A 22,080-nucleotide genomic window follows, 5' to 3' on the forward strand; every position below is an offset into this window, starting at 1 on the left:
CGTCCGCCACGGCTTGGTGGCCGCCTGCCACTTGCCAGCTTCGGCCTCGGGTCTCAGGAGAGAAGCGGACCCTGGGCCCTCACGGGTCTGACATCCTAGTGGGGCGACCGGTGCAGTGTGGGGGCGGCGGCAGGTGCGGCCCAGGGTCCTGCAGGGGGACCTGGAGGAGGGCGGCTTACCTACCTGGCCGTGGAGGTGAGAGTCACGGAGGGCTTCTCAGAGGCAGTGCCAAAGTCCAGAAAGACCAACAGACACCACTCAGGCAGACGGGATGCCCAGGGGAAGGGTCTTCCCAGCAAAAGGGCTGGCAGGTGGAAGGCTAGGGGCTGAGAGGGACATGCACTCATCCGGCAGCGAGGCCAGAACCCTACGTACGCGCCCCCCACGCCGAGCCTGTCACCAGGAACCACAGCAAGGAATCTGGCAAGCCTGACCCACCCAGTGTAGATGACCACTGAGGGACTAACTTGTTGACGGGGCAGTTTACATTTTCAGTGAGAAGCACCTAGCCAAAGAAATGAAGCTCTCATGGTGGGATCTCAGGCATAGGTAATAGTCAGTAAAACTGGTCCAGTATGGCTGGGGCGCCTCCTTTCTTCCTGTCCCCAAAAGGGGCTTTCGTCCTCACTGCGTAGAGTTCCAAGTGTCCACTTGCTCTCCAGCCCTTCCACCCCCTCCCGATGCCCCCTCAGAAATCAACTGATCAGCTGACTGATCACAGTGGTGTGTTAGAAAAGCCTCACGGGCTGCCACATCCAAAACCACTTGCCTCTGGTCTTGGGCCAGTACCTGCATTTGGCTTAAGCAGATGCCATGAAGTCCTGGTGTGGCCTGCTCATCAGGGGCGGCCGTGGGGAGCACAGAACTCCACACTTCCTTCTGAACCCACCTTGTGTGGGGGTGACCTGAGCCTCTGGCTGGCAGCGCAGCCTCTGTGTCGCGTCCCTGGAGTTGCAGGACACTTCCCAGAAATAGACACGCTCTTGTGCTAACCCACCCACACACACTGGCCGCAATTCCAGTTAGACCCTCGGCTTTCACAAGGCATCAAGAGAAGACAAAGGATGGGCCTGGGGACCCGGAGCCGCAGGACACCAGCAGCCCTCTCGGACCCTGCCCCGTCCACCTGCGTCCCTGGGCTTCTCCAAGGGGCCCAGAAGCCAGGCGAGAACCCAGGGCCGTGCGTGTCCGAGGGCAGTGCCCAAAGCCCCATCCTGTGCCCCCAGGAGCAGGGACCGACGCCAACGTGTTCATCATCATCTTTGGGGAGAACGGGGACAGCGGGACCCTGGCCCTGAAGCAGTCAGCCAACTGGAACAAGTTTGAGCGGAACAACACAGACACGTTCAGCTTCCCCGACATGCTGAGCCTGGGTCACCTCTGCAAGCTGCGGGTGTGGCACGACAACAAAGGTGGGTCCCGCTCAGGGTGGGGGAGGCGGCCGTGGCCCTGTTCTCATCTGGCCTCAGCCCATCCGGCCCCCTGGCAGCCCCAACTGCTCACTGCAATTAAAGCTCAGGGTGGCTGAGCTCCTGTGCATGCAGGAGCCCACGACTCCGGGCTGGACTCCTCCTGCTTCCTCCCTGGGGGTCTGTGAGTCTCCATCACTGGTGACACTGAGTCTCCATTTGACTCAGTTCAGGCATAAAAGTTAAGGAAAAAGGGCGACGTCACCCCATCCCGACCCGGGGATTGTCCGTGAAGACTGGGCTTGTGTGTTACTGGGTGGGTGCATTCGCATATAACAGGCTAGAAAGCAGGTGAGAATTTCTTTCTTAACCTCAACATCCCTGAGGAACACGCCGTCACGTCTGCGACTGGGAGGAAGGTCGCATTCCCCACAGCTGCTTGTGGCTTTCCTGCCTTTTGGCCATGCTGGCCCTTTCTCTGGCTTTGGGCCTGTAAGTTCTTGCTGCCATTAGAACGGGGTTGTTGAATGGGAAGCCCCACCTCCTGGACGCCGGCCGCCTTCTCCACTGGCCCATCTGGTCTGCGTTGAGATATGTCACTGCAAGCTGCCTGCTCGGAGCCCTCGGGGCCTTTTGGGAGCACCCCGGCCGCCGCCCACAGCCGTCCTGAGCACGGTGTGCTCCCTTCAGAGGACCTGCCTGTGTGCCATGGCCATGGAGGAAACCCAGCCTCTTTTCCTGGGGAGCTGGGCTAGTTTGCGCTAATGTGGGTCCATAATGTGGGATAATCTCAGAGGAGGCACAGGAAGGTGGCTGACGATTAAAGCAACAAAACGGCTCCTTGAACAGCACCCCACAGCGTTCAGACTTCAGTCTCCACTCACTCACCCATGCGCCGACCCCCTGGAATGTCCTTGACGTGCCTGGGCTCTGTTCTGTGTTGGGGATGCCAGCAGGTGACCTGGGAAGTTTCATGAAACCCTGCAACAGATGCACGGTGTGGTGCCCCTTTTCCACAACCAGGCACAGGGCGGCTCGGCAAGATTCTTCGGAAACACATGACGAGGAAGGGACATGGCCATACACAGACCCAGGCCTCCAGCGCCCATCTAACCCAGCACGGCGCATGCTGGCCCGGCACACAGCCACCCCTCAGCACCTCACCAGCCACCATGCCGGAGGACAAAGAGGATGAAGTGATGAGGGGCAGCCCCCTCTGTATGCTCTGCCTCCCATGTTGTTGTTTTGTTTTTCTGTCTTGAGTCGGGGTCTCACTTGGCCATCCAGGCTGGAGTGCAGCGGCACGATCACAGCTCACCACAGCTTCGAGCTTCTGGGCTGAGGTAATCCTTCCACCTCAGCCTCTTGAGTAGACGGGACTATAGGCGTGTGTCACCATGCTAAGTTAGTTTTTTAAAATTGTTTGTAGAGGTGAGGTCTCACTATGTTGTCTGGGCTGGCCTCAAACTCCTGGCCTTAAGCGATCCTCCCTCCTTGGCCTCCCAAAGTGCTAGGATCACAGGCATGTTGCATATCTATTTTCGGAGCATATGGAGATGGTCTCATCCAGAAAAGGGTGTGGCGGAAGGGGCTCTTGTTCCTCACCTGTTCTTCCAAGTGGCATTATGGGTCTGTGGACAGAAGCGTACTCAAATGTCCTTAACACACCTCTCCGCTTCCCCAAGAAGGAAGGAAAGCAAAGCCCTGGGTGCTTTCCCTCCCTCTCGTCATCCATTCGGGATGTCCTGGGACTAGCCGCAGGCTGCCTGTGGTCACGCGCCTGGTCAGGTAACAACAGTCACAGTCATCAGGACCGCCTCTCACCGCAGACACTTGACAAGTCAGGCTGAGCTCGCCCTGACACCCACAGTGACAGCTTCGTCTCAATGGGTAGAAAGGTGCCAGGTCCACGGAGTTTCCCCCTGTAGGCCTAAGGAGAGGGATCTGACCAGTAGGATTAGTGGGGGCGGCAGGGGCATGGGGGGAGTGGGGATGAGGTCTGTCCGCCCTGGTGTTCCTGCTGTGGTCACTCCTGCACTGCTCTTTAGGATATATGGGGGGACACACAACAAAAACCTGAACTATCTTTTGGAGGGTGGGCCCCTTGTGGGACAGGCTTCCCCTGCGAGGGAACCATCAGCATCCGTGTGCCAGCTGGCGTTGTTGTGAGAAGCTGCGTTCGGCTTCAGTACATTCTTTTTTGAAGATTCAACACGTTTGCCCCTTTCATGATGGATGATTGGCAAGTACCTGCCCACACCGTGCTGAGTGTTCAGCAGTTTTTGACCAGAAACAACATGCCCGCCGTGCCCCAATCCCTACCTTCCCTATTCACCTGATCTCGCCCTGAGCAACTGTGTTTCCCTGGATGACAAACGTCCTCAAAGGGAAAGGTTTTGCCAACGTGAAAGAGGTGAAGTACAAAATGGCAGAAACACTGAAAGGCATCAGCATGAATGAGTTCAAACAGGGTTTTGAGCAGTGAAAAAGGCATCTCGATAAGTGGATTTCATCCAACGGAGAGGACTTTGAAGGCGGCGGAAGCTTGAACATGTAAGAATGCACAACTTTTTATAAATAAATTCTGTTTTTTGGGGCCCCCCCTTGTACGCCCCTGCCTTAATCAGAAACAAGGGTACTGCGTCTGTGAGCCTCCAGCTCCCAGTCTGGCCACCAGCGCACCCTGGCCAGATACTGTTACGCGTGCGGGCAGGTCCTGCCCTGCTCATCCTCATCTTCACAGCTGCCCGCGGCAGTGCCTGGAGCAGAGTGGGTGCGGGGTGAGTGTCAGCCTGGTTGAGGCCTCACCCCCACCGCCAGGAGAGAGCTGAGGAACGCCAGGCCTTTATTTATTTATTTATTTATTTATTATTTTTATTTTTTGAGTTGCAGTCTCACTCGGTTGCCCAGACTGGAGTGCAGTGGCCGCTCCCGGCCACCGCAGCCTCCACCTGCTGGGCTCCGGCAATCCTTCCGCCTCAGCCTTCCAAGTAGCCGGAACTACAGGTGCGCGCTACCACGCCCAGCTGATTTTTTGATTTATTGTAGAGATGAGGTCTCACTGCCCAGGCGGGCCTCAAACCCGTGGGCTCAGGCAATCCACTCACCTCAGCCTCCCAAAGGCACGGGATTACAGGATGAGCCACCGAGTCCGGCAACGCCAGGCCTTTAATCCTGCCCTGCCGCAGCCTCTACCCCAGAAGCAGCCAGAACCCTGGGAAGGAAAGCATGGCATTCCCGGACCACTCACTCAGGGCTCAGCCATGCTGTGAGGCCAGAGGGCCGGGGTTCCCTGACCCCCTCCCCAGCAGGCCAGAAGACCCAGCAGGGAAGAATTCCATGCAGGCAGTGATATCCTCTCCTTTCCAAGAAGGGAAGACAATGCCGCAGCTAGGAGGCAGAAGGGACAGCCAGAGAGGCCGAGGATGCCCGCGAGGAAGACTGCACTTTGTAGAAGTCTGACAGCCTCTGGGGCCTGTGGAGCTGTCCAGGGTCCTGACTCCTTCTGTGACTTCTCGACTCTGGGCTCCACAGCTTTCTCCAGGGTTCTTGCCTTGGGCCTGTTTTCAGCCTGGCCTGCATGGGCATCACATCTCAACAAGATGGCATCCCACCCCAGCTCACAACTATGGAAGTACAGCTCGTCTCTGGCCTCCTGCCTGCTCCATCTTGTCCAAACCTGAACCGCCTTCCTACAACCCTTGTCCCCTGGCCAGTGCCTGCCCTTGCTTTCCACTGCAGTCTTGTGACGAGCCTTCCAGCGGTCCCTCGGGTATTTTTGCCTCCATGCACACCTGTACCCTTCCTTCCATCTAGGAGAGTAAAGGCTCGCACAAGGGGGAACTAAAGAACCTGAATTTACCTTTTGGAGGGCAGACCCCTTGTAGTCCAGCCTTCCCCTACAAGGAAGTAAGTGTTCTAGGAACCCATCAGCATTTGTGTACTTGCTAGCATTGTTGTGAGAGGCTGTATTTGGTTTCAGTGAATTCTTTTTTTAGATTCCTTCGATGCACTTGTCCACTTCATGATGGGTAGTTTGCAAGCGCGCCTGCCCACACCACACTGAGTGTTCAGCAGTGTTTGACCCCAACCAACATGATCCCTGTGCTCCACCCTCCCTATTCACCTGATCTTTTTTCGTTTCCCTGATGAAAAAAGTCCTCGAAGGGAAACATTTTGTCGATGTGGAAGAGGTGGAACAAAAAACGGCAGAAGCACCCAAAGGCATCCAAATGGACATGTTCAAAACTGTCTTGAGCAGTGGAAAAATCACCTCAACAGGTGTATTGCATCCAGCGAAGAGGACTTGGAAGGTGCTGGAAGTTTAAACATGAGAACAAATACACACTTTTTTTGTAAATAAATTCCTGTGTTTGTGGGTCCCACTCGTATATTTGAGAAAAGGGTTCAAACTCTCACAGTGACACCCAGGAGTCAGGGATAATGTTTACTTTCAGCAACACCTGAGTTTCCCCTTTCTTGTTTTCCTTCTGCCAGATATGTCCTCTCCTGAGACAAAATGGGCAGCCCCGGTCCTCCACTCTGGAGCCCCACAGGCCCGCTGTTTTAGTGCTGATGTCCATTAACAAATCAAACACGGCCCACCCTCACTCACCACAGTGAGTGCTGGGATGACAGACTGAGCCACTGAGCCCGGCTGGGAGCTATTTTTAAACAGTGAATTCGCCATCAAAACATGAACCAAATTTCGCTCTACGAGATTGCCACAAACTCTGAGTTAGCAGATATTGACCCATGGCCCCTGGAGGATGCACGTTGGGTTCCTGTGAGCCTCTGATCATTTTCATCACCTGACCCATCCACAACTGTTTGATGTGTGTTTCTGCTTACAGACACCTTATTTCATGTATGTTGTTTATTCATTAGCACTGTACTCACAACCAACAGCACCGAGTTGTGCCTGAATGATGCTTGGTCAACATGTATTTTCTCTGGAAGGCACCACTGCTTTCTTGCATTTAGGGAAACTAACATCACTTCAGCTTGAGGACCAAGCTCTATGTTTGGGAACTATTTTTTGTTTTTTGGAGTTGGGGGTTCTCACTCGGTTGCCCAGGCTGGAGTGCAGTGGCACAATCACAGCTCACCATAGCTTCAACCTCCTGGGCTCAGGCAATCCTTCCGCCTCAGCCTCTTGAGTAGCTGGGGCAGAAGAAGGTTTCATACAGGCCTCCCCCTGGCCTTCTTACTCTCCAAAGTAAAGGAGAATCTAGAATGATACCAAACAAGGCAGGGGGCGCATTACCTGGGAGCTGGGTCAAGGACCAGCCCTCCCCCCAGCCTTCCTGAGAAGCCATCAAGGACCTCAAGGACAAGAGTCACTGGGGAAGACCGTCGTCATGTCTGTGGGGGATGGATCAGATGGAGGAGGACATGAACTTCAAGAGACACTAAGAGATGGCGTCTTGCACTGTGCTGGTGGCAGCAGAGATGGGGAAGTGGAGACGGAGCTGCTGAAGGCAGAGGGCTTTCTGGGAGGCTCGAGCAGGGACACCAGGGTGCGGGGACTTCTTCATCTCCAGGGGTTTAACGTGGAGACCCGGGAGACACCCAAGGGTGTCCAGCTGCAGTGGGATCCACACCATGGGAGGAAAACTGGTTGAGAGAGTGACCCGAGATGCTCATCTGAAAGTTGGTCATGCAGAGACGGCCGCAAAGTCATGGACGGAGTGAGTGGGAGAGTTCAGCCTGAAGGTGGCCTGGGCAGCTTTCTGAGAAGCCCAACATATGTGGAATGAAGGCGCAGAGGAAGGAGAGAGGAGGAGGAGGCGGAGGAGGAATTCCCTCTGCCTCTGGTGCTTCCAACCAGACTGTACCCGGGGTGGAGGTCCTCACCTGGGGACCCTAATGCTGAGGGAGTTCACCGGCCAGGAGGCCCCGTGGTGTGGTGGGCTGGCTCCCACCTCCATGGCTCCCTGGACACGAACCGAACAGAGGAAGTGCACGATCACATTTGTCTTCAAATAGCAATGCGATTCGAAATGTTTAAAATGTGTACTTCCCCCCTAGCGAATTTCCAGAATCCCTTGCTGAGGAATGTTGCATGGTCAAATGTCTCCGTCACTGAAACAGGGAGGGGACGGGGAGATGAGCAGCTGTCTGCCACTTGCAGCGTCATGTCTCTTAGGTGAGGATGCCCTCCATGGTCACCTTCCCCTCCACGCACACGAAGCATGCTCGGTACCTGTCGCACCTGGCCGCACCCTCTCTGTGCTCAGGCCCTTCTTGTCATGTGGCATTGCCTTCGCATTCCCGGCTGTTTGGATCTTTCAGAAGGACACACCACATGCCAGTATGTAGCCCTGGGGCCTAAGATGCACCACTCCCCTCACAAGGCTTTCTGTTTCCTCCACTCTCTGCTCTTCCCAGCGGTTGAATCTAGAGTCCAGCCCTTGTCTCCATTTCACCTTGCATGAAATAACTGGCATCTTTTGCCCAAGCTGACAGTCACTCAGACACCCAGGGGATAGCACCTGTGGTTCCCTGTCCCTGAATTCTTACACATCCTTCAAAATCCAGAATAATGGCCACCCTTGCACAAAGCTCCCTCGTTACCCCAAGGAAGAGAGCTGCTCCCTACTCAGTGCTCAGTCTTCTCTGCTCATGATGCCACCCATCACCCATGATGCTGAACTGCAATTGTCTTGCCAACTGTGGTTTGCAGACTGTGGAGTCTCTGAAGTGTCGACACTGCATTTGATTCACATTTGCACTCTGCTGTCTTGAACGTAGTAGGTGTTTAACAATCAGGTGGACAGACAAACATGCTGATGTTGAACATCAGCCCACAGCAGTGTCAGGATCCTAAATGGATGGCTGTGGAACTCTAGTCTTTCCTGGGCTTCCGTGGAGCTCTCTTTCTCCCCCAAGTGCCTGAGAGGTCTTTGGATGCAGCACACCATATCAGCCCCTCCTGTTAGAGCATCTTATCTCTCCTAGGGCAGTTCTCATGGGTGGAATAGTGTTCTCACCCCCAGGTTCCTGTTCTCCCAGAACCTCAGAATGCAGCCTTCCTGGGAGGCAGGGTCTTGGCAGATGGAATTGTTCTGGATCTTGAGATGAAATCATTCTGGATTCAGAATGGGCCCTAAGCCCCATGATGCCTTGTGTCCTTCTACAGAGATGAGAGAATGTGTGTGTGTGTGTGTGTGTGTGTGTGTGTGTGTGTGTGTGTGAGAGAGAGAGAGAGAGAGAGAGAGAGAGAGAGAGAGACAGAGACACGCAGGAAGAGGACCCTGTGAAGACAGAGGTGGGCAGAGCTGCGGGACGCAGCTACAAGGACATGGAGCACCATGGAGCCACTGAAGCTTGGGGGAGGCAAAGGAGGTCTCTTCTCTGAAGCATTCTGAGAGAGCTCATCCCTGCTGACACCTTGACTTCGGGCATCTGGTCTCCAGAACTGTGGAAGGACACATTCCTATTGGTCTTAAGGCACCAAATTTGTGGTAATTTTTCATGGCAGCTGCAGGAAAATAACACAGCAGAGAAGAACCTTCTGGAAAGCATCAAAGATGTTCCCAGAGGGCCTCTGTTCAGCCATGTCCCTGCAGCAAAGACTGCCCCAGGATTGCAGCTGGGGGGAAACAGTCAAGGCCACTAGACCAAGATGAAGCTCACCATGTCGGGGCACAGACCTTAGTGGGCCCAGCATCAGTGGGGTCCACTGCAGCAGCTGAAAACTTCAGCTATAAGGCCAGTCACCCGGAGTCGCAGCTCTGAGGTTGGTGTTGAGCACTGATCTCTGTGGCTAACTTGTGCCTCCTGACTCTGCCAGCTGAGGTCTCCACAGCCCCGGGACTGGTGTGCACAGAACACAGGGCACAGAAGTCAGTTATTCCCGAGCAGGAAACAGAGGAAAACTCCAGAGCTGAAAGGTACCACCGCAGCTTCTGACCCCACGCTGGATGCGGCATCTAATTCTGGCCACCAGAACCTCTGCTTGCAACCTGTCATTATGCAGCCTCTCACAGTGACCTCTCCTTGCCACGGTGAACAAGCTCTCTATGGCCTCACCTCCTCACTGGTGGCTCTTTCTGCTGCACGTCCTCACATGAGCCCACTCCTGGGAGCCAGCACACTTGAAATACAGCTTTCCCTGCCTCCTCTCCCTGATGATGAACTCAGGAGCATGGTCTTGCCCACTCTCCCTTCCCTGATGCCACCCCCGGCCTGGAACACAACAAGGACTTAACACAGCCACCACAGCTTAGTCACATCCTTCTCTGGCCTCTCAGTCCCTTCTCTGTCTTCCAGGCCTTGGTTATAGAGAACTCTGTTTCCTCCAGAACCGGCATCCCTGTGTCTTCGTGCTTTGAGAAACCGAGTCCTGGCCATGAACGTTAGACTCACGACTCAGTTCTCCCATGCTGGCTGCACTTATCGCATATGTGGTTGTACACGTATCCAGACTTTTTCGGGGAGGTTTGGTGCATGTGTCTACCATGCAAAGTCATGACAGCCAGTCGGCCAATTCCTTCCATCTTGTCACAGTCAAAGCCGGAAAGGAGAGGGGGTTTCAGGACCACGGACAGGTCCATGCGGCACCAGCCCCGTGTTCCCTGGGCTGATCATTCTAGATGCCATTCTCTCTTCCATCACCTAGGTCCAACAGTCATCATGAATTGTCACTCAGGTTTCATCCTTTTTGTTGTTTCTTTTTCTTTCTTAGCTTCTTTTCGGTTGCTGGAGGATATGGAATCGGATCCTAAACTTCACGTCCTTTCACTCCAAATGGGTTTGGTGGGCTTCTCGTTTTAAACTGAATGGCTCCTTACCAAATGGCATCACCTTGATCGCACATACCAAGGATTCCTTTGTATTGCTCGATTTCTGATCCACAGAAAATCTCCCCCATTCTTTGTAATATGTTCACTTCCCTAATGCTGCGTGGTATGTAACTTCCTCAGTACCTTGTCTGGAGGAAGTTTGTGAGGAATACAGTGCCTTGAGGGAACCATGTGTACTGACATGGTCGGGAGTCCCGTTCCTAGTGATGCCGACGTTGACTGTCAGCCTGGTGACCCCCCCCATAGAGCTCCCCCTTAACTCTGCTTCTAATGGATTCATCCAGTGATGGTCGATTAGGGTGGCAGACAGGGATTTCCTTGTTCTGTTACTTCTTATCCACCTACTAGCTGGAGATTTTCCATTAAAAAAAGTCCCTTGGGCTATCTGATTACTGTGAAATATAGCTCATAAAGAGGAAAATCAGCTGGGCTGGGTGGCTCAGCCTGTAATCCCGCACTTTAGGAGGCTGAGGTGAGTGGATTGCCTGAGCCCATGGGTTCGAGACCTGCCTGGGCAACTTGGTGAGACCTCATCTCTACAATAAATCAAAAAATTAGTCGGGCATGGTAGTGCGCGCCTGTAGTTCCAGCTACTTGGAAGGCTGAGGCAGAAGGATCTCTGGAGCCCAGCAGGTCGAGGCTGCGGTGGCTGGTAGCAGCCACTGCACTCCAGTCTGGGGGACAGAGTGAGACTCCAACTCAAAAAAAAGAGGAAAATCAAGAGCAATGATGCACTCTCCTGCTTAATTCCAATTGCCCAGACAGCTTTAACCACACTGAACAAATTATAACCAGTGCGTATTTTCCAATGCATCTTGCTCTTCTTGCTTGCTCTGGTTGAATTAAAAATTTTGGTGAGATAAAGAATTTCCTTCCCCACAAAATGAACTTAAATGTTTTCTTTTGGTTCATGTAAAGTCACAGAAGCATAAAGAACCTTGGGAATCATCTGCTTAACTTCCACATTGTGCACATGAGAAAACCGAGGCATGGAGGCACGATAACATGCTCACTTGGTGGGTGTGCTGGGGCCACAGCCCGATCTGCCACATCCCATCCCTGTTGCTCTGGGCGGATGATGCGTGTGTGAAAGTGACAGAAAGATAATGCCTCGAATCTTCTGCCCTTCCATAGCCAGGACCACCACGACCCCATGTCTTGCTGCAAACCATTGTTGATCTTGAAGAAATGTGAGCTCCCCAGAAGGATGCTTGGCTTGCTAAGGGCTCTTTTCAAGGAAGGTGTTGCTTGGGGAAGGGACTTATCTTCCTACCTGAGAAGAATTTTCAGTGGTTTGCACTGGAACAAAGAACCAGCAGTTCACTTTCGAAAGTAAGAATAATCGATCCATTCTATGTCTGCCCATTCTATGCTGAGTCCATATCCCTGGTGCAACTCAGAGCTCCCCAGACCTGGCGCCCATTCCCTGAAGTCTAACTGGGGAAGTCATGTATACACGACAGAACCGCCACCAAAGAGCCAGGGCACAGTCGTGCCCCCGGCAGCAGAGACTTTCCAAGATGTCTGTGCTCATGACCAAGAGGACAGACAAGCAATATCATGGGCTTGGGAATCTTGGGGGGGTCTCATGGGGGAGGTGAGGCCTAAGCTATCTAGAAGAGAGGCAGGAATATAGAGCAAGGGAATATCTTGGTGCCAGACTGAGGAGGAGAGGGACGCCAAAGGGGTGCTCAATCTCCAGCCTGGATGACATAGCGAGATCCCATCTCTACCAAAAAAAATTAAATTAGCTCGTGACCCACCTGGGCAACTTGGCGAGACCTAATCTCTACAATAAATAAAAAATTAGCTGGGCGTGGTAGCGCACGCCTGTAATTCTGGCTACTCGGAAGGCTGAGGTGGAAGGATCGCCGGAGCGCAGCAGGTGGAGGCTATGGTGGCCGGGAGCGGCCGCTGCACTCCAGTCTGGGTGACAGAGTGAGACTCCAACTCAAAATAAATAAATAAATAAATTAGCTAGGCGTGGTGGCAGACACCTGTAGTCCCAGGTAATCAGGAGGCTGAGACTGGAAGATCAGTTGAGGCCAGGAGTTTGAGGCTGCAGCGATCTATAATCACACCACTGCACTCCAGCCTGGGCGACAGAGTGAGACTCCAGGTCAAAAAAATAAAAAGGAGAGAGAACGGCTCCCCTTGCTGGGCTGGGGGATTTCCAAAAGGCTCTTCCTCACAGAAGTGACAGCACAGGTTCTTGGAGCAGGCTGAGGCAGCTGAGGCATCACACATGGAGGGGCTCTTGGTCCCGGGGGGCGGAAAGTCCCTGGGGAGCCACAGGCAAGGGGGCGCCCAGAGAGACAGACCCCTGCAGGTTCAGAGTCTCCAGGCCTCCTAGCGAGCTCCGAGACGCTTGTGATAAAATTGTCTGTTCTGCTGGGCCGCTGCTCTGGCAGGCTCTGAATTGTTTCCCCACCACTCCTGACCCCCCCCATCGCAGCGGCTCTTCCTCGTCCTTCCCTCTCCAACGACTGTGTGCAGTGCACTCGCACACTCACCACGCACCACCGAGTGGCCCCCCCGAGCGCTGCTCCAGGCATGAAGCCACAGATGAGACGGACATCACAGGCCCCTGCCCTCCTGGGTGGACAAGTCAGTGGAAGAAGCCAGATATCACAACACACGGGGAGACCGAAGCGAAGCCACCCCAGACTGCACAGTGGGAGACCGTAATTGATGGCCAGTCATGGGCGAGGAGGAAGCCTCTGCGGTAGGGTGGTCCGCAAAGCCTCCACACAGACGGGATGGTGACCTGGCAGCCCCCGCCATGAGGCAGTGATGGCACTCAGAGCCGGGTGAACGTCGTACCAGACAGGCCCAGCAGCAAATGCAGCTTCCAGGGCAAGACCGGGTCACACATCGGGGGGGTAAAAGAGACAGCGGTGGGTGAAGCTGTGAGGCATGCAACACAGAGACAGAGGAGGGAAGGACCGATAACATCCATCCTCAGCGTCCTTGGCAGCCCGTTGGGTTTTCACCCTGACAGTGAAGGGGGGCCTCGGGGGTTTTATTTGGAGAAGGGACACAATCTGATTGCTGATTTTAAAAGGTCCCTATGATGTGGGCTGGAGGGTAGGAACTGTAGCACTGCATGTAGAAGTAGAGTCTGGGCCAGGTGCAGTGGCTCACACCTGTAATGCCAGCATTTTGGGAGGCTGAGCGGGGAGGACTGCTCGAGCCCAGGACTTTAAGACCAGGTTGGGTAGCATAGTGAGATTTCGACTCCACAAAAGTTAAAAGCCGGGTGTGATGGTGCATGCCTGCAGGCTCAGCTACTGGGGAGGCTGAGGCGGAAGGATCGCCCGAGCCCCAGAGGTTGAGGCTGCGGTGAGCTGTGACTGTGCCACTGCACTCCAGCCTGGGCAGCAGAGTGAGACTCCAGCTCAAAGAAAAAAAAATTGGCTCGGTTGTGTTGGTGCTCACCAGTCTCCACTTCAAGTCCACTTCAACAAAGACCTATGTTCACAAAAAACTGGAAGCACTTTGCAACCTGGAACGCCACTGCGCTAGAACAGGGAAGACAGGTGTGTATCCCTGCCCAGGAGCCTCGAAAGCCACCCTGCAGCCTGGGGGTCTGGCACGTAGCCGTCTCTGTGGGACTCTGTGCTTTAGACCCTGGAGACCAGAAGCAGGCTCCACCCACAGCCCTTGCCTGGGGAGACATCTGCTCTAAAGAAGGGCTTCGGGTGGGGGTGGCGGGGTTGCCCACGGTCGGACACAGCAGAGGACGGGGGCTGACATGTGTCCCTTGTGGGGTGGCCTTGTGGATGTGTCAGGAGCAGCAAGTGTCACTCCCATAACCCGCTGGCTCACTGGGACTTCCTCCCTCGCAGACCCTTGGGTTTTGGCCAACAGATGTGCGGGGAGAGGTGACCTCCGGGGACCCCCACCTGGTCCCCAGCAGCAGCCATAGGCTCAGGGCGAGACCGAGACTCACCAAACTCAACAGCACACCGACAGAAGCAGCAACTTCTGGGCCCTTCCTTCTGGGATTGCTGAATGCTCAGCCGAGGTCCCCAAAGTCAGGACACACCCACTCATCCTGCGATCACGGGCAACTGCTCCCTGCTGGCCACCATGCTGGGCATTGGAGACACAAAAGCAAACAAGGCCCAGCTCTGCCCTCAAGAGCTCGCAGGGAGGAAACACGTGCAAGTCACAAGGACACACGGGGTCAGGAGTGGCCAGTGCAGGCACCTGGGCTAGGGAGCATGGAGCAGAGTGCCGATAGGCCCAGTGGGTGACCGGGAGACACCAGGGAAGACTTCCTGGAGGAGCTGGCACCTGAGTTGATTCTGGAGGGGGAGTCAACCACAGGCGGCACAGCCACCCTGTGGTTAACTCCGCTTTGTGAACGCAGAAGACTCCACTTTAGTCAGGGCCCTCTGCTGAGACTCCCAGCCTTGTCCTTGCTAAAGCGTCCACGTGTGATTCCAGCACAATCTCTCCCGGTGTGGATGGCCTAAGTCCCACAAACGAGTCCTCCAGTGTCCACGGACCCCAAGTGGAGGGTTCGGCGAGGGGAATTCCGTCCTCTGGACCACTCATCCCACCCTCACTTCACCTACAAGGAGCTGGACTGGAGAGGGCAGGGAACTCGTCCAGGGCCACACAGCCAGGCCGGGCGTGGAAGTCTAGAAGGGGAGGGTGGCCTCCAGCCCAGGGTGGTCTGCCGGCTGGGAAGGGGAGGGGGTGTGTCCAGCCAGGCCCTCCTGTCCCCCCAGGCCTGTTTCCCGGCTGGCACCTGAGCTACATCGACGTGAAGGACAACTCCCGCGACGAGACCTTCCGCTTCCAGTGCGACTGCTGGCTGTCCCGGAGCGAGGGCGACAGGCAGACGGTGCGCGACTTCGCCTGCGCCAACAACGAGATCCGCGAGGAGCTGGAGGAGACCAGTGCGTGGGCCAGCGCGGGCGGGGGCGTGGAGGGCGCGGCTGGCGAGGGGGACCCCGCTGCAGCGGGAGGGAAGGCTGCAAGGAGGCGGGGCCGCGGCTGGCGGGGGCGGGGCCCAGGGAAGGTGGGGGGTTGAAATGCGACGGGAAGGGGCGGGGCACAGCGCGGAGGGAGGGTGGGCGAGGGAGGCTGGAGGGCGCGGTGCCTCTTAGCGGGAGGGTGCGCCGCAGGAGGGGGTCGGGGATCCAGGTGGGGGAAGGGGGTGGGGACGGAGTGGGGGGCAGGGATTACGGGGAGACGCGCCGGGAATCCCCTCGAAGGCTGCTTGGTGAACCCGGAACCGCCAAGACACTGACGCCAGCCCTGGCTCCGAATCGCCAGGGTCCGGGCCTGACCCGGAGGCTGGGCGGGGCAGCTGGCGCAGCCCTCTCGCGCGGCTTCGTTCCGACATCGTCACGACGCCATCCAACGGCCTGTGGCAGCGGCCGCCTCCTCCAGCCTTCCTGGAGGCCGGCTGGGCAGGGTCTCTGTCCGCCACTTCTCCCCTGTCCCTTCCTGGGGGTGCACTGAAAGGGAAGAGCAGCTGGTCCTTCGGGTGGACGGCCCGCAGGCCTGGGGAGATGTGTCCTCCACGCGGGTGCCAGAGTCTGGCCCCACAGGTTGCAGGAGGCGCGTCAAAAGCAAGCCTGATGACAGGGAACTGTCGGGCCTCGGTGGTGACGGCAGCACTGGCTGCGGCAAGGGGTCAACCTCCGCTTTGCAGGGTCTTCGCACAGCAAAATGCGTTTCTCTATCTTTATCACACCGGCCGGCCAAGGGTTTGCAGAGGGGGGGCTTCCTTGGGGTGAGTCAGGGACCCACGCCCTTTGTGTCTGTGTCTCTGCCACATCTGCACACAGCCCCACGTTTCTTGCAGAGGGAAGGAGGATGTGGAGGAGGCCCTCCCCTCCTTGCCTAGCACATGACCTCCATCCCATGGGTGAAACTAGGAGTGTGGTGCCAGCGGGCGGAAGGACCCCTGGGAAATGCAGTCCCAGCTGGCCAGCCCCCTTGGAGAACCCCTGGAGAACCACCGTAGACTGCAGAGGGGAAGCGTGGATCTTTGGTGGAAAGCCACCCACCCACACTCATCCCTGCCATGCCATCCAAGCGGCCCACTGATGGAATTAGCTGCCTCAAAGCTGGGTGTGGTGGCTCGTGCCTATAATGCCAGCGCTTTGGGAGGCTGAAGCGGGAGGATTCCTTGAGCCCAGAAGTTCAAAACCAGCCTGGGCAACATGGCAAGACCTCGTCTCTATAATAAACCAAAAAATAAGTTGGGCACAATGGTATGTGCCTGTAGTCCCAGCTACTCGGGAGGCTGAGGTGGAAGGATCACCTAAACCCTGGGGATTGAGGCTGCAGTAGCTATAATTAGGCCACTGCACTCGTCTGGACAACAGAGGGAGACCCCGACTCAAAAAAGAAAAGAAAGAAAGAAAAGAAATTAGCTGTCTTGAGAGGTAGTGAGTGCTCTGGCCCTGGGAGGATTCAATCAGGGCCAAGCACCCACTGGTGCACTGTACGGGGATTCCTGCCCACAGCAGAGGTGGGTTCCCAGCTTCTGCAGCTGCATTTCCGGGGGTTGCTGGGTGCCCCGTTTTATTTTAGCTGCTGTGAGCAGCATGCACTGCTTTGTGACCTCTGGTTCGTGTGTGTTGACCTTGGCACGCGTGCTGCACCCGGAAGCTCCCACGGACCAGGGCCTGCATCCCTTGAGGTTGTGGCCCTCTGCAGCTCCGCAGGCCTAGGGGCTTCGTGGGTGCTGGGCTCGCAGGGGCCCTGTGAGGGGCCCTGTGAAGACGTGCAGTCCTTGTCCTCAGAAGCTTAAGCTTCTCACACAAGTGCCAGGATGAGCACCAGAGGCTTCTTGGGCCACGGGCTCTGGGGAGGAGAGATTTGTAAGGCCTGGCTGTGATCACAGGGCCACTGTTACCGGTTTTTAGCCAAACAGCTGCTAAGACCTGCGTGATTTGGATGGCAGGGGGACTGCAGAGGGGAGGTGACACGTGTGTCCGTGCAGGGAGGGTGTTGAGGGTGCTGTGTGTGCTGGGGCCAGGAGGGCAGCTTGTAGGGCCGGTGACACGTGTGTCCTTTCTGGGAGGGGGCGTGCATTCTGGGACCGGGAGGGTGGGACGTGGGGCAGGTGACACACACGTCCTTTCCAGCAGAGTGTGAGTGTGCTGGGGCCTAGAGCGCAGGGCACAGGGCAGGTGGCCTGTGTGTCCTTTCGAGAAAGGCATGTGTGTGCTGGGATCGGGTTTGAAGGACGCGGGGCTGGAAGTGGGACTGTGTCCCTTTGTCTTTCTTGGCACCCACAGGGGCAGAGCAGCGCCCTCTGGGCTGCCCTTGAGGGAAAGGCGGCCACAGGTGGCAGCTCACCCCGGGCGTCATGGGCACACCTTGAGCCAAACACTGACCCCCCCCACTGCCAGCGCCTCTGCTGAACCATGTGGCAAGCCCACATGGAGGACCCCTGCAGGCCAGGCCCTCGTCTGACACCCGGACACACGAGGTGTGAAGTGGAGACCCTGCCCCGCACTTACATTCCAGTGTCAGTGACCCCTGGACAGCTGGGCGGCTCTGGGCACGTGGCTCCCCTTGTCCTGAGTAGGGCCTAGTGCAAATGGTATGTCCCACACCTGTTCTCTCTGTGTCCTGGCAACCGCCCTCCCACCCAGGGGTAGCGAGCGTGCAAAGTCCCACCTCTAGGCCTTGGATAAGGAGCCAAGACCAGGCCAGGAGAAGCCGAGGCCCCACCCCCATGTCTTGTCTCTGCTGGGCTTGGCTGGGCCGACCCGCTGCCCTGTCTCCTGTGCCGACCTCCAGCCCCAGCCCTCGTTGGCAGTTCTGGAAGCCATCCCCCGCTCTCTGCAAGCATCGTCCTCCACAGGTGATTTCCAGTGCGTGGTAGAGCTGGAAACTGGCCTGTCTGTCAACAGCACTAGGAACAGAGTCTGTTGAGATGGATCGAGGCTGCAGAGGAGAGGCTCACACAGGCACATATTCGTGGCCCTGCAGTCAGAGACCGGCCTCCTCCCCTCATGCGCCCTGTCTGCCCATGGCCCTGGTCTGTCTCAGTCGGTTTCCTTGAAGTGACCTGTCAACAAGGCACAGGGTCACGCCTTCATACCTTCCACACTGCCATCAGGCCGGGGCCCCAGGGGAAGCAGGCAAGGGAAAGGGCCACGGACGGCTCCTCTCAAGACCACTGCGCAGCCAGCGACGTTCGCTTCTGAGCCACTGAAATGTCCTGCTCACTTCCCTGCCTCCTCCCTGGCTCCATGGGGAGAGGATCTGCTGCAGCCGCTCTGGTGACCCCGCTCTCATCGCCTCACACACCCTGCTAGGGACCATCTTGGTGACACTTAGGGTCCTAGCGTGGTGACGTGGGCTCCTGGCACGGCAGCCTCCCTCTGTGGTGCTGGCAAACCACGGCCTAAACCACACCAGGATCCCGTGGGAATTCACCTGCGTCTGTGGCGGAACTGACCTTCACCTCCCGGGGATGTGGAAGGGCCAGGGACAGCGCCCCCGATGTGTGGCTTTGAGAACATTCCCTGCCCCAGAACACTCCCTGCCCCGACCCTCCCTGCGCCAGGACCCTCCCTGCCGCTGAAGTCGCATTCTCCTTGTGTCTCTTCCTCTGCTGGAGGCGACCTGCCTCTCTGCCCAGATTCAAACCACCTGTTCCAGGTGGCAGAGCGTTTTCTGGAGAGCAGGTGAAAAGGCACGTGTTGCAGAGAGTCTGGGATCTGTACTGCGCAGCTGCTGCATGGCGCCTGTCTCTTAACCATCTTAACTGTCTCGACCGTCTCTCTAGGGCAAAGGTGCAGAGCAGAGCTACCGCTCTGGACCCAGAGTCCCCAACCCTCACCCGTCATATCGGCAAGCACCTTCTGTGTCTCCCATGCGCCCCCTCTCCCTGACCTGGTCCCTGGGGAGGGTCCAGCCCACATGCCACACCCCTCCTGTCGTTCTACGTACTCCTCCCTCTGCCCAGAACATTCCTTCATTTTCTGCTGGCTATAGTCAATGCTCAAATGCCACCTCCTTCATGAAGCCTCCTGGGATTAGCCCTGCCACTCATCTGTTCCCTCAGGAAATCCTCACCGACGTCCCGCCGTGTCAAACCTCTTCTGGACATGTGAAAATCTGCCATTGAGCGAAACCAAAACCCTTGTGGGGTTTACATTCTCATGGGTGAGGGAGACAAGTAAAGAAATAAGAATGTAGCCGGGCGTGGTAGCGCGCGCTTGTAGTTCCAGCTACTTGGAAGGCTGAGGCGGAAGGATCGCCGGAGCCCAGCAGGTCGAGGCTGCAGTGGCCGGGAGTGGCCGCTGCCCTCCAGTCTGGGCGACAGAGTGAGACTCCAACTCAAAAAAAAAAAAAAAAAAGGAAAAGAAAAAGAAATAAGAATGTACTGCATAGCTTGTCAGAAGGCGACAAAAAAATAAGGCGGCCAGGAACAGCTGGGGCAGGGCAGGGGAAACCCCCAGGCCGGAGAATGGCCGTGGGCACGAGGGCTGGCAGATGCTCAAGTGCCCTGGGAGCGCTGGGGCAGTGGTGTGGCTAGGTGAGCAAGGGTGCATGGTCTTGTGAACACTCTAGCTTTGGGCACACATGTGCGGGTGTGTTACCTGGGCGAACTGCGTGATGCTGGGCTGGGCTTCTGCTGAGCCCGTCATCACCCAAGTAGAGCACACAGTCCTCAGCAGAGGGCTTTCCAGCCTCTCCCCTCCCCCCCTTCGGGGGTTCCAAGTGACTGTATCTCCCATCTTCGTGTCCGTATGTACCCCGTGTTCGGCTCCCACTTATAAGTGAGAACGTGTAGTATTTGGTTTTCTGTTTCTGCGAGTCTTCACTTAGAATGATGGCCCAGCTACATCCGTGCTGGTGCAAAGCACGTGGTTTCAGTCTCTCTCCTGGCTGCGTTAGCGCTCCATGGTGGATATGTGCCATGTCTTCTTTATCCTGTGCCCCGTTGATAGGCCCCAAGGCTGGTTCTGTGTCATTGCTCTTGTGGATAGTGCTGGGATCAACATGCGTGGGCAGGCACCTTTCTGGTTCAACGATGCATGTTCCTTGGGTGGATCCCCCGTAGTGGGCTTGCTGGGCCGAGTGGCAAGGGGGCAGATTCTGTCGTATGGCCCAGTCGTGTCTGTGTCTGGGCTAGAGGCTGAGTTCTTATGTCACTCAGGGGAGTCTCGTCCGCGTTGACCCCTGGCGCCCACGTAGCCAGCGTTGGAAGAATGCATGCCAGTGCAGACACGACTAGGGAGAGCAGGGAGGGGACAGCGTGATGCGGAGACAAGGCGGGGTGGACGCCTTGCTGGAGTAGAGCCAGCTCCGTGGGGCCCTCGGCCTGCCGGCGTCCTTCCCCTCTGCTCCTGTCCTGAGGTCCCACCCCTGCGCCCTTCACAGATGGGCTCATTCTTGCACCTCGCGCCTTAGGGACCCATCCAGAGAGTTGGATTCCAGTGCCTGCTGAGTAACCCCCCTCCGCCTCATCCCGGGGCTCCCACATTCACCCACAAACAGGTTGCAGCCACAAGTAAAAGGGGCGCCATCGCCCTAGTCCCAGTCGGGACAGGGTCTGCTCCCAGCGGTGCGAAGGTGGCAGTGTCCACCTGCTTCTCCCCCAGACCATGGCCCGAGACCCAGTGACGGGCCCGAGGGAGGGGCCGTGGTGCTCCTGCCCTGGGGTGGGCACAGCCTCTCCCTGCTGACCTCCCTCCTCCATTCCAGCCTACGAGATTGTCATAGAAACGGGCAATGGAGGTGAAACCAGGGAAAACGTCTGGCTCATTCTGGAAGGCAGGAAGAACCGCTCCAAAGAGTTCCTCGTGGAAAACTCATCCAGACAGCGCGCCTTCAGAAAGTAGGCGGGCGGCTGGGGCCGGGGCGGGGAAGAGGGGACCCCGAATCACCCTGCGGCGGGAGCCAGGGCACACGAGGGGATCCAGCTGGCAAGCGCACATTGAGCACCTTTGGTTTACTAGTCCTGTGCTAGCTCTTGGGATACAGGTAGGAGGGAGGGAGGACAGTGCATTCAGGGAGTACTAACAATGGTGGACAGTGCTGTGCACTACAGATGCCACCCCTGCCCATGTAGACAGGACCTAGTGAGAGTCTACTCTAGAGGGAAATCTCTGCTCACGGTGGATGCCACACCAAGTCTGTGTAGACAGGACCTTGTGAGAGCCCACTCTGGGCCAGCCCTGCTCTTGTAGACTCCCATGTAGACCAGGACTCACCTCCGGTCTGGGCCACCTCTGGGCTGCTCAGATGTCCACTTCATCTTTCTCCAGAGCCTCCTAGACAGCCTCCCCTCCCTCCAACTCCTCTGCACCTCGGTCGCCCTCTGTTCAGACGGGGAGGCCTGGACACAGCAGAAGTGTGCTTCTTGCAGCTCTGGGCCTGGGAGCCCATGCCAAGGCTCCGTCATATCCGGGTCCGGTGAGGGCCGTTCCTAGTCCCTAGACTGTCGTCCCTCCTGTGTGCTCACAGGTGGAAGGGGCGAGGCCGCTCTTGGGCGACTTTCATAAGGTGTCTGACCACATTCTCACAGATCTTCCCTCATGACCTCTCACCCCCCAAAGGCCCCACCTCCGACTCCATTGCCTGGGGCTGCCGCTTCAGCATGGATGTGGGGGTGGGAAGACACAGCCACCTTGCTCTCGAAGCCTCCCGCTCAGGTTGAGGCCTGGGCCCCGAGAGGCCCTCAGGCCACCCTGCCTGCCTGCAGCCCCTTTCCCAGGGTCCTTTTCCCCAGGGGGGTTGAGTGCCACCCAGCCCCAGTCCCCCAGAGGGCCTGCCCCTCCGCACCAGTGCCTCCCACCAGGGCTGGGCCGAGACAGGTTGGCTTCAGGGACCGTTCCCTCTCTCCTCCCTCAGCTCTGAATCCACCACCCCTC

The 22,080-nt window shown here is 56.9% G+C and overlaps 1 protein-coding gene across 1 annotated transcript in view; it reads left to right on the forward strand.

The window, feature by feature from the left end:
- The window catches only part of LOXHD1 (lipoxygenase homology domains 1), a 170,435-nt gene that overhangs the window by 141,567 nt on the left and 6,788 nt on the right, over positions 1–22,080 (forward strand). Inside the window, exons 37-39 of the mRNA XM_021713353.1 lie at positions 1,227–1,412; positions 14,956–15,126; positions 20,912–21,044. Of these exons, the coding sequence (XP_021569028.1) occupies positions 1,227–1,412; positions 14,956–15,126; positions 20,912–21,044 (490 nt within the window). The remainder of the gene's footprint in view (positions 1–1,226; positions 1,413–14,955; positions 15,127–20,911; positions 21,045–22,080) is intronic.

The sequence above is a fragment of the Carlito syrichta genome, unplaced genomic scaffold (genome assembly GCF_000164805.1).
Source record: "Carlito syrichta isolate Samal-C Ts95f unplaced genomic scaffold, Tarsius_syrichta-2.0.1 Scaffold304483, whole genome shotgun sequence".
Classification (NCBI taxonomy): Eukaryota; Metazoa; Chordata; class Mammalia; order Primates; family Tarsiidae; genus Carlito; species Carlito syrichta.